This window comes from Pundamilia nyererei, unplaced genomic scaffold, assembly GCF_000239375.1.
Source record: "Pundamilia nyererei isolate P.nyererei 1_Seehausen unplaced genomic scaffold, PunNye1.0 scaffold00284, whole genome shotgun sequence".
NCBI lineage: Eukaryota > Metazoa > Chordata > Actinopteri > Cichliformes > Cichlidae > Pundamilia > Pundamilia nyererei.
Window position 1 is genome coordinate 342,977 of NW_005187685.1, and position 12,566 is coordinate 355,542.

The 12,566-nt window shown below is 40.4% G+C and overlaps 1 protein-coding gene across 1 annotated transcript in view; it reads right to left on the bottom strand.

Moving 5' to 3' along the window:
• The window catches only part of LOC102204256 (death-associated protein kinase 2), a 17,885-nt gene extending 6,140 nt beyond the window's left edge, over positions 1-11,745 (bottom strand). Inside the window, exons 1-5 of the mRNA XM_005750669.2 lie at positions 11,384-11,745; positions 5,884-6,057; positions 4,219-4,440; positions 3,864-4,002; positions 3,641-3,770 (exon numbers count right to left, since the gene is read on the bottom strand). Coding sequence (XP_005750726.1) covers positions 3,641-3,770; positions 3,864-4,002; positions 4,219-4,440; positions 5,884-5,945 — 553 coding nt within the window. The 5' untranslated portion in view covers positions 5,946-6,057; positions 11,384-11,745. The remainder of the gene's footprint in view (positions 1-3,640; positions 3,771-3,863; positions 4,003-4,218; positions 4,441-5,883; positions 6,058-11,383) is intronic.
• Between the last annotated feature and the right edge of the window lie 821 nt (positions 11,746-12,566).

The window sequence follows — 12,566 nt, forward strand, 5'->3', positions numbered from 1 at the left end:
GTGTGAATGTGTGTGTGAATGGGTGGATGACTGGATGTGTAAAGTGCTTTGGGGTCCTTAGGGACTAGTAAAGCGCTATATAAATACAGGCCAGTTACCATAATTAATGTCCATCACACAAAAAAAGTCAAAATTTCTCAGGTGATTTTAAAATATATATGAATCTAGCCTTCATCATCTTATCACAGGGATAGTTTCCCAACAACTTGATGTTAAGTGTTTCCATCTTTAGAAACTTACTGCAAAAACTCATAACAATGCTGCATGTCAGCAATGTAAAAGATGAGCAGGAAACTGAAAAGTTTGCTTTTGTAAGTCAACAACATTCTGATAAAATGAGTCATGAACAGACATCTCCACCACAAGCATCTCTAAAACAGTGTAGCTTATGATTTTTGTTTCTGTCATTTAATGAATGCAAAAAGTTTTATATCTAAAAAAAGAAAAACAGCAATATGGAACTACATCTAAGCACAAACATAAATGACTTCAGTGTGGCACCATCTACACTATGTAAACCAGTGATTCCTGTGATGATCTATGGTCTTTATAATGTGTAAACTGATTGGTTCTTATATAGCACTTTTCTACTCTGAGCACTCAAAGCGCTTTTTACAACTTGCTTCATTCACCCACTTTCATTTCAGTTTAATTCAATGTCATTTATACAGTGCCAAACAACAGTTGCCTCAAGGCACTATTCATTTACCCATTCATCCAGGCACTTTTTTAATGCAACAAAAAGCATTTGCACGTGACCGTTCCAGATGTGCCAAGCCCATGTGAAAAGAAGAAATGACCTCAATGGAGGGGTTCAGCTGGAAAGCAAACTGTAATGATTCAAATACAGGGGGCTGTGAGGAGATGATGTAGTTAGTCCTTTACCAGTCTCTCGAAGCGCATCGTTATGGGAATTAGTGTAACAGGACAGTGGTCATTAAAAAAAAAGTGACAGTGGCCAACACAGCTGGGGATCATCATCAGATCACGCCTACACTATCTAAGCAGCACGCCAGGAACCTAACATAACACAAATGTGTGTTACAGTGGCGCCCAACTACCCAGGACAAGATATCGGACCCACGAACCATGCAGCCGGTGCGGTGGCAGAGCTGGCTGCCATGGAGCGGGAGCAGACAACAGTGCACCGACAGCAACTTGGAAGCCCCAGGACCAGGCCAAGTACCAGACAAATGTCCTGGGAAATCTGGTTGCTCAATGCGGTTCCTCTCCGTCACACAGCGAATGGTATACCTCCATAGTTCCGTGGTGGTAAAGAAAGGTGGGTCTATTGGGTTCTGTGTTGACTACCGCAAGATGATTGAGGTCACAGCATATCGCTTATTCCATGCCATGGGTCAATGAACTCCTGGACCGGTTTGGTACTGCTCATTTATTCATGACACTGGATTTGACTAAGTGCTACTGGCATATTCCCTTGTCTCCAGAGTTTCCACTCTGTACAGATTTTATCAATTCCACACACTTTTATTTGGCTTTTTCAAAAAGGGGGTTGATTACATAAGCCAAAAACTCTCAGAATGGGAAATGCCCGGCCTGAGTTCGGAGGTGGGTATATGGTGGGGTGTGGCTCAGCTCCAAGGAAGGGGTGGTGCAGTGAATTCAGAGGGTCCTGGCTCTTTTCCCTCCTTTTCCTCCAGCATTGTTTCCACTAAGGCAGCCAAAGTAAAGCGCCTACATTTATTATAAAGTCCATTGGTGTGGTCCCAGACTGAATGTTGTTGGATTACATTATACATGCTTCCCTTAGGCAGCATCATTAGAAGACATAGCATACATTTTCACTGCTATGCAGATGACACCCAGCTCTATCTGTCCATGAAGCCAGATAACACACACCAATTAGTTAAACTGCAGGAATGTCTTAAAGACATAAAGACCTGGATGGCCGCTAACTTTCTGCTTCTTAATTCAGATAAAACTGAGGTTATTGTACTCGGCCCTGAAAAGCTTAAAAATATGGTATCTAAGCAGATTCTTACTCTGGATGGCATTACCTTGGCCTCCAGTAACACTGTGAGGAACCTTGGAGTCATTTTTGACCAGGACATGTCCTTCAATGCACATATTAAACAAATATGTAAGACTGCGTTCTTCCATTTACGCAACATCTCTAAAGTTAGAAATATCCTGTCTCAGAGTGACGCTGAAAAACTAGTTCATGCATTTATTACTTCCAGGCTGGACTACTGTAATTCATTATTATCAGGATGTCCAAAAAACCCACTGAAAAGCCTTCAGCTGATCCAAAATGCTGCAGCAAGAGTCCTGACAGCGACTAGAAAGAGAGAGCATATTTCTCCTGTTTTGGCTTCCCTTCATTGGCTTCCTGTTAAATCCAGAATTCAAAATCCTGCTCCTCACATACAAGGTCTTAAATAATCAGGCCCCATCTTATCTTAATGACCTTGTAGTACCATATCACCCTATTAGAGCACTTCGCTCTCGCTTTGCAGGCCTACTTGTTGTTCCTAGAGTATTTAAAAGTAGAATGGGAGGCAGAGCCTTCAGTTTTCAGGCCCCTCTTCTGTGGAACCAGCTTCCAGTTTGGATTCAGGAGACAGACACTATCTCTACTTTCAAGATTAGGCTTAAAACTTTCCTTTTTGCTAAAGCATATAGTTAGGGCTGGACCAGGTGACCCTGAATCCTCCCTTAGTTATGCTGCAATAGACGTAGGCTGCTGGGGGATTCCCATGATGCATTGAGTTTTTCCTTTCCAGTCACCTTTCTCACTCACTATGTATTAACAGACCTCTCTGCATTGAATCATATCTGTTATTAACCTCTGTCTCTCTTCCACAGCATGTCTTTATCCTGTCTTCCTTCTCTCACCCAACCAATCACAGCAAATGGCCCCGCCCCTCCCTGAGCCTGGTTTCTTCCTGTTAAAAGGGAGTTTTTCCTTCCCACTGTCGCCAAAGTGCTTGTTCATAGGGGGTCATATGATTGTTGGGTTTTTCTCTGTATCTATGAAGCGTCTTGAGGCGACTTTTGTTGTGATTTGGCGCTATATAAATAAAATTGAATTGAATATGGAGTCTTGGCCCATTTTAAACATAATTCTTCAATGCTTGACCACAGCCTATATTTAACATATGGATGTCGCTACATCAGCATATTGGGATGCTGGGTGATCAGACTGCTGAACTGGTTTGGAAGTCGCACCAAAGCTCATCAGAACAAACAAACGATTTATTTCAGTGGATAAAGACAGGGTAATCATGAACAACAAGACCAACTAAACCTTGTGACTGTCACTGATTGGAAGCATCTAGTGTGCCTTACACAAAAACACACATGGAAAGTTCTTAGTAGGTTAAGATAACATTACTTGAACTAAAACAGTTTATTTTGGTCATCTTTACAGCAGTTTCATGAAAGGCACAAACCTTAAAACGTGGGAAAAAGCAAAAAGCCCAACAAAAGTTGAAACAATTGTGAGGCTATACCAGACCAGTGACAGCAAACATAAGTCACACTAAAGAAAGATTTGGATGATCTTTGGTCAGAGAATAAAAACATGTTTTATGCATTGTAAAATAAAACTAAACTGATAATTAACATTTCACCAAAACATAATGCCAAATACCATTTTTTAATACAGCTTAATACTCACCAATGTACTGTGGAGTACCACTTGTGCTCTTGTACTCCTCTCCCGGGTGAAACAAGTGAGCCAGGCCAAAGTCTATGAGTTTGATGTTGGGAGGTTTTGACACTTTGTCTGACAGCATGATATTTTCTGGCTGAATGTGGCGAAAATTGTTATGTTGGAAACCATGACTTTGAAAATGTTCTGTTCCACAATATAAAAGATAGATGTAACTAAGTATACTTACCTTGAGGTCAAAGTGGGCAATGTTTTTGCAGTGTATGAATTTCAGACCCTCCAGTATCTGCTTCATGAATTCAATGGCCTCAGTTTCCAACAGGTTCTCTTTCTCAGCAATAAAGTCAAACAGCTCCCCTCCACTGACACTAAGCAGGAAGTGTTTTAATGAGACACTTGTTAAACATTTCATTTTTTCCCTGTACAGAACAGGATAGGGTAGCAAATATATATTTTCTCATACTATGGTTTGTTTCCCATATGTTATGGTGGAGGGGGAGGATTTGCATTAACAGAAAACAGGTTTAAATTTGTAGGTAGAACAGTGAAGTGTTTACGCTTTATGGAGATATTTGTCAACTCACAGCTCCAGAATGAGCACCACTTCAGCGCGACTTTCAAAAACATCTTTGAGAGCCACAATGTTTGGATGTTGGACAGCCTGGAGGATCTCCACCTCTCGCTCCACGCTGCTCCTGTCCAGGCCAAGACGGCTGCATGCAACCTTCCGAATCTTCAGGAATTTGCCTGCCCAAAAGTTCCCAGAGGTCCGCTCCCGAACCTGGCGAACCTGGCCAAAATGCCCACTGTACAGGGGAAGGACAGAATTCACAAAAAACACCAAGCCTGGCATGCATCAAAAATCCCGTGTCCTGAAAAATATGACTTTTTTTTTTTGCTAAAAACAAACAAATAGTCTTCCCAGACATTTGGGTCAGGCCTAATCACCATATCCTCACAGCCTTCTGCTGCTGAACAGGTGGTCCTTACACAAGAGTATTAGCTTCGGAAAAACTCTGAGTAACTGCTCTGCCGCTCAGGCGGCCAGGGTCAATTTCTTCCCTGCATAACGTGATCCAGTGGTTTCTGTTATGATGCTGAGCCACGATATATTTAGCCGACACACAGAGTATTTGCACATGTTTTGCATATTCATGCTTTGAGCAGGAGAGGTTGGTATGCCCTCCTCCTCATCACAGTGTTGGGCTTAGAGTCAAGCCCCGGAGTTTCTGCAAGTTTCTGTCCACCTTCACTATCTATGGTGCTAACAACAAGGACAACGAGTTAGCTGGTTTACTAACTTCAGCAGAAAAGGAAAACAGTGTTAGCTAGTGTGGTAAACCGTACTAACTAAACCGCCTTAGTGGAGAGCACGACGCCCAACCTGTGGTGCAGACTTGGTTTCAGCAGAGACGAGCAAAAGGTATCAAGCACCCAGCGACAGGAAGTTTGCTAAACACTCCTGTCTATGGACAGGTAAGATAGCTAGCTAGCCTAATATAGGCTGAGATATGCGCCAAAGCTTGAAGAGGTGTTTCAATAATGGCTATGTAATAGCACAAGCTACTGAAGGGTGGGAGTTTCTGCCTGACGTAGTTGTTGCAATCACCAGCCAATCAGGAGTGGTGGAATGAGATAAATGATTCTGAGTTGAATTGCATCCCATAGTGCGATATTGCCGTGATTGCTACTATGGGAACAGGGAATTTTACTTTCACACGCATCACCTCGTTAATATGGTTTCAGACCAACCATACGTGGTACAAGGCTGCAGGTTATTGTAGGCAGGCATTAAAAAAAAGCAGAGGACACAGCTCTTGTTACAGTATACTGGGCATGACTGGGAGACTGATGTCTCTGAGAGCTTTTATTCCTATTGTGATTAATAATTTATAGTGGAATTGCAGTATAATTGCTCAAAATGGGAAGTTTGTTAAGCACACAAGCACAGAGGTTTCTGTGGTCATTTTGCAATAGTCTGGTATGGGTTGCATTAAATGCATGTAAATCGTTCACTTTGTATGACTGTGAGTTAACATAGGATTATCGTTTCTTCTTTGTTTTACCTTATTACTCAGAGAGCTTTTTGGGGTATCAGCACCATCAAATTAAGGCTGAAATCCTGCTTATTTCAAATCCAATATGCTGGTATTCAAAAGAAACAAATCTGTACATGTCCTCACCATACATCACTGTACTGCGGAGCACCTATTGGAACACACTAGAGCATAAAACAGTTGCATCCATACCTTCCCAGAACTTCCCCAATCTCATAGAAGTCTTCCACATTCTCAGGTTTGAAGACAGCCATGTTCCTTTGGTTCACACTGGTCACCTTGGTTATAGGTTTGCCTACTGCCAACTATTTAATATGGAGCTTCAAGGGGTTCATGATCCTCCAAACTCTAACATCAAAGCTGGACCTGAGTTTGAGTAAGAGAAAATATTACAGAAAATTATGTTCTCCAAAAGACCACACAATGTCTTGTACTGTGACAACTACACAAACACAGTGCATACATCTGATACATGCAGCCGACATTTTGCTAGCAAGAAAAAAAAAAAATCAGACGTAATAATTTCTCCAGGGTTCTTCAATATGTGTTTATGCTGAACTTTTCCCAGTCATCTAGTTCAAGATGAATACTTTATCTACTCATAAATAAAACTGTAACGCAGCGGTGTTCCAACAGACAAGCAGGCTAAGCAGCGACTGCCCAGTCAAATCAAGAAATCAGAAACAATTAATGTGAAAGATCTTTTTTAATCTGAAACAGCGTTCTGCCATCAAACTTCCACCCATCCTTTACATTACTGCCATCTTCTGACTGCAGTTGGCTTTTGCTACTGGAAGCTTTACTTGTCTTGGATCCTACTGAAAACTGTGTGCTTCTATTTCATGAGCATATCTGTGTCCCGTTAACTATGCCTGAAGCTTGACAAGCTGAGAGACCAGATAAACATCTGGTGTTTGATGGGAGACCAATGGGAGATTGGCATGCAAGGTATGCTGCCACTGGCTCTGCATTCAAAGTTCTGAGATTCCCAGTTTGTGTGGAAACAGAATCAGCATTAGCCAGTAGATGAGCTTCTGGAATTTATCATCGTAACAGATCATTACGAGCAAGCATTTCCTCTTACAAACCAACCCGACAAACGTGTATACAAGCTGGAGTGCAGTGTGAAAAGTTTTAATAACTTCCTTAGGCAAGTGGAACAGGCACAGGCTCAACCAGCACATTAAGATTAGTATATCTGAGAAATCACTAGTAAGTTTAACTAGCTGTTTGGTCAAGACGCCTTCATTTTTCATACATATTTACTAGGGATGGACCGATTCGAAATTATGTATCGGTATCAGTCCGATACTGACCTAAATGACTGGATCAGAGAAATAAAAAATGTAATCCGATCCATTAAATATCAAAAGAGCACCTCACAAAACTTGCGACATGGCGTAACTCAGCTCATAACCTTAGCTCGTCGGAGCAGTATGCGTCTCGTCATAGAGCGACTGTGGCGTGCGAGACCTGTCGGTGGTCTGGTTGAGTATTTGTAGCCTCGCTACCAAACCAGCATTTCATCTCCAAGAAAGTTATTCAAGAGAGAAGTAAAGCAAGTGTGTAAGTTCATCTCTGAATGTTTGTAAAGCATTCCCGCGTTAAGCTTAACAACCATATATGGAGCGACTGCCTCTCCCTCTCCCTCCCTCTCCTGTTGCTACTTCAATTGTGAAACTGATTAATGATCAGCTGATCGGCTTTTCTGTGCGAGTCTCTCTTGCTTGTTTTTGGTCCACACAGTTACACGGCTGGTAACTTTGCAGGGGCGGATCTAGCAAAGTTTAGCCAGGGGGGCCGATAGGGCATGAACAGGGAAAAGGGGGCACAAAGACATACTTTTCTTTCTTATTCTCAGTTAAAATGTCGAGCTTTTAATAAATAATTATCTGAATAATACAACCAAAGTTTTAATCTGATGTAACATGTATAGAAATCCATTACTGTATATAGTAACTGTTAAGTCTAATATACCCTAGTAAGCTATAGTACTTTTTCCTTTGGGAACCATCTGTGCAGTCTGCAGTTCTGTTGAGAAAATATGTTGAATCTATTTAATTATTGTGGAAAAATAATTGACTTCTGTCCTTTTTTTTTTTTTTTTTTTTTTTTAAACACAGGCATTAAATTAAGGTTGATTACGTCAATTAAGCATCATGAGGTGGGGGGTGGTTTCCTATTATTTTGCTGGGAGTTGGCAACCCTATTAGTTAGGTTGTTTAATATTTCTGCTAAATACTCTTTAAAATACCAGAATAGGGAGGATGGAGCAGGTTTAAGTTTATTAGCTCAGTATTGCTGAACTATGAAATATTTTGGGTGCAGTGTATGTTTTGCATACAGGTTTAACAGAATAGCTTTAGTGTTTTGTTTTTTAAAACTTGAGTATGAACAAGATATTTAAAAAAAACAGTTTTATTGAATAAAAAAAACACTATATCGGATTCATATCGGTATCGGCAGATATCCAAATTTATGATATCGGTATCAGACATAAAAAAGTGGTATCGTGCCATCTCTAATATTTACATATTTAAACCAGTGGAGACAGTTAACCATGTCGTGCACTGCTCAAGCCTTTTAATTCAGCTATGCTTGTTTGTTATTAATACAGTTTAATATATCAACAAGCTGCGTTTCTAAGCTCATTAACTATTTTTTTCAGGGATAATGGATTGTCAAAAGAAAACTACAACAAAACTACACAAAGATACAAACATTAATATTTTACTTCTCCATTGCGTTACTGACATTTTCAGAAAATATATGCATATTTTCTCAGTTACCACCTCATGTGTCTCCCTCTTTTCTTGACAGTTTTGAGCCAATCTGTATATGTGGAATGCGTTGTGATAACATTGACAAGTATACTAGATGCCATGGATTCGTAGGATTACAATTCTTTGTATTGTTGTAGAAGAATGAGCTCAGTGACATTCGCCTCACACCCTCGGTAGTTTTAATGTTACAGCTGTATATTTTTAGTATTTTACGTGTTCATTCAGTACACTGCCATCATACTTTTTGCAATTCTAAAAAATGTTTACAATATTTCAGAAAATAAAATGTATTAACATAAAATGGAAGCACAGCAAGAAACAATTTAGCAGTTTCCCACAATAACTTTACGTACGTAGGAGCTTAAACTGATAAAAGACTGGAGAAAATGAAAGCCTCTTAGTGGCATCACCAGCTTTCACAGAAGCACAAGTCACACATGAGGCACTTCCTCATTTCAGGTTCGATTTCTGGGCTTGAGGATTTTTATCTTATTAGGTGCTGTATAATAACGACTTCTCTCGTCTGCTTGTGGCACTTCCATTGATTCTCTTCTCACAACTCTCTGTACTAGAAACCATGACATCAGATGCATGTCGCAAACTTCTCTCTACACACTTTGATGTACTTCCCCATATGATACAGAATGAAAGAAACATACAGGGAAGGGTGAATAAAATGTGGATGTCAGTTTGTGCATCATGTCTCCTGGCTAAAAGAAACAATCACAATCTTTCAAACGTTGTCCGACCCTGGTCATTTCACCAAGCATGACGAGAACGGTAATAGCTACAGGAATGTCACTGCAGGCACAAGATTCAAAACTCACTGCAGAAAATACATTTATGGTCCCAACAGGCTCAATCCGCATGGTCTGAATTATGGTCGTTTTTGTGATATTCTCTATGTTATTTAAAAAAAAAAAGAAAAATTAAACTAAAATTAAAGAAAGTTGCTGTAACTTGTTTTGTTTTTCTACAGTCTTAGAAATTCTGTGACAGCAATTTTGTTATTTTATTTAAGTGGATGCAGAAAAGCACATGCAGATCTGGAAAATGTAGTGACGATTTTGCAAAAAGGAACAGACATGCATACATTTCAGTTCATTAAGCTGGTTAACTGATCTGTAAATAATTCCAAACAATCTACGGCAGATGCAACATAGCAAAGCAGTAAAGCGGTTTCACGCTGTACAGCTTTGGTATTAAATAGATTGGGTACTCAGCCGATATCTAAGCAGACTGACTGCCATTTGTCAGTGATGCTTCTGTCGCACTGCGCCTTGCCTAAACTGACCAAGCAGAACTAGTCCAACCCGTTGCAATTCTGGACCATTTGCTTGAGTCATCTCTCTCTCTGCACATGACTTAGCAGCAAGTTAAGCTCTAGGAGTTCCCACAATGACGGCGCATTTCAGCAAGCTGGTAAACACCAAAGTGGTTATTATTGTTTCATCATTTCATTTGTTTTCTTTTCCTTTTCTTCAGAGCACAATTCACTGATGATTACTTAGATGATATACATAAAGGAAAAGTTCCCCAGATAGAGATTTAGATATGGACCTCAGTCAGGAGATCCCGACAAAGGCAAAAGCGGACTGCAAACTGACACATACACACAAATCGCCTGTAGTTACGGCTAGCTAAAAGAGTGTGAAGTGGAGCAAAGGTTGGGACATTGAGTCAATGCAGAGAGTGGCTGAGAGAGACAGTGTGGACAACTGTCACACTGAGTCGGAGTAATAACAATATGATAAACCGCTATGTAGATGATCCTCTGCTCCCCCACAGTGACGCTATGCATCATCTGCAATAAACATCTGCAGTTTTCTAAATAATAATCCACAACTTCGCAGAAAGAAAATGTACAGTATTTTCTTGATCTACTGCCAGAAGTACACTGATGTGAGGTCATGTTCTGTAGTGCACTGCAGGCAAACACCACCACCAAATACAAGCAAACAAAGTACAGTTAGTACAGTGTTTATCTAAAACCCAAATACCTCTTAAGGTGAGCCAGCTACCACAGATAAAAGATGACTTTACACGAATGCATAGGTGCTATAAATCATGCTAGTATGAAAAACCTATCAACGCACATTAACTGTAAGACAGCTATCCCTAAAGAATCTCCTCAACATCTTTCTTTCCTGTCAACTGGTCATTTGTTCAAGTGATGTGACTTCTGACTCCTTTGCTCGAGGAATGTGATTTGTCCAAACGTTCCCAAGGGTACACTATGAGTTTTGCCACAATAACAAAGTCACCAAATGTGACAAACAGTCTAAGAGCCAAAAATTGTATACCCCCCACCCCCACCTTTTTAAAAGTTTAAGTGTTTTTCCCCCCAGAGCAGATTTTTTTTTAAGAAAGGGAACACCCTTTGTGGTTGTGGGAACGCCACATATTTAGAATCCTATTTAGTTCATCCTAAATCCACCCTGCGATAACCAAACCTTCAAGCTAGAATCTGCAATAAATAATGAACATACATAAGATCAGGCTGGTTTTGGAGAACCCGCCCGATACCTGCCAAACAGTTTGAAACGCTGTGGGTACAGAGATCTGACGCCCTTTGGATGTACTAAAATGTATTTTGTATGAAGTTAACCGATAAAAACTATCCATTGGTTAATTTACAGAATAACTTCTTTGCAAGTAACAGTATAAAAAAAATGTGTAGACTGCACAGCCTAAGGCACTATACGACCTCAGCCTGTTGGGACATGTTTTATGTAGAAAAACAGACTAAAATCCATCCGTTCTAAAGGAGGGAAACAACACAAAACTTCCTTGTCGCATGAAATGGCACAGTTTAAAAATAACTACAGATGCTTTCAATATTTCAAAGAAGACAGATGCCACTAAAAAAGAAAAAAAAAATCAGCTGAGAAATTTGTTGGCTCACTAACCATCGACACGTATTGCAAGCAGCCTTAACAACACAGCGCTTCCTCGCCCAGGTTCACTGTTCGGCTTCCAGGTAAGACGTTCCCAGGAAAAGCGGTGTATCTCGCGGATGTGTTCCTGCCCTGATCCTGGAAAGGCTGGAACATAAATGCCGTTTCGCCGTGTGCTTGGCCCTGAAGCTCGCAGGCAGTTGGGGAATGCGGAAAACACCACCACTATCCACACTTTGATGTCATGTCCGATTTACCGTAAATACGTGTTTAGCGACCTGGAGAGGCGTTCAGGGCACCTACTAAGAGTCAATAAAGTAAAAAGCTTTTTGTTAACTACATTTCACGTCCACCCGTCACATAACAGGTAATAAGAGAAACATTTCCGGTTTGAAAACACCTTCAAAATAAAGGCGGAAACTACAAATTAAGTTTTGAGGTGTTTCAGCTTTATAATACTATTCAGTGGGCAGAGTAATAACGAAATATCAATCCATTCATCTAGTTTCTTAATCATTTATTCAACTGATTTAGAGTTCTATGGGGAACCTCTATAGAGCCTAGGACCTAACCTATGTAAGCGGCCAACGTCAAGATTCAAGATTCTTTATTTGTCACATGCATAGTTATAGGAGTACAACTGAAATGAAATCTGTCCTGAAACACTCCTCGACTGTGCATAAAGAGGACATCATATACAGTAAGTAGTGAATTATATACATTAAGTAAATTAAATAAAACAATCTGGAAATTTGAAATTAAAAGTCTGAAAATGTGTGCGAGTGGAATGTGTCTTGTGCCATATTAGCACCGCAATGTACTGACAGAGCAGTGCAACATACAACATAGTGACCAGAGTAGTACAAACGGTAATGTACAAGATCAGTTGCGGTCCTGCCTATTTAGCGCCCTGGGAGAACACCCCCTCTGCGGACTCCGTTAGGGTGGTGTCTGAGAGGTAGATGTTGTCCAAGATAAAGACAATGTTGGATAATATCTCCCACTCATTCCATGACATGACATGCTGGCTAGTCACAGGAGCATGTTCAGAGACTGAATTAGCAAAAAGCATCACTGAATGGCACAGGAAATCATTCCTCCCTGTGCAACTCCTCCATCTAACACACTGTAAACACTGCAATAGTTACATCCTTTTTACACACGCTCTTTTCTACTCTGGAATATTCTCGTCAAT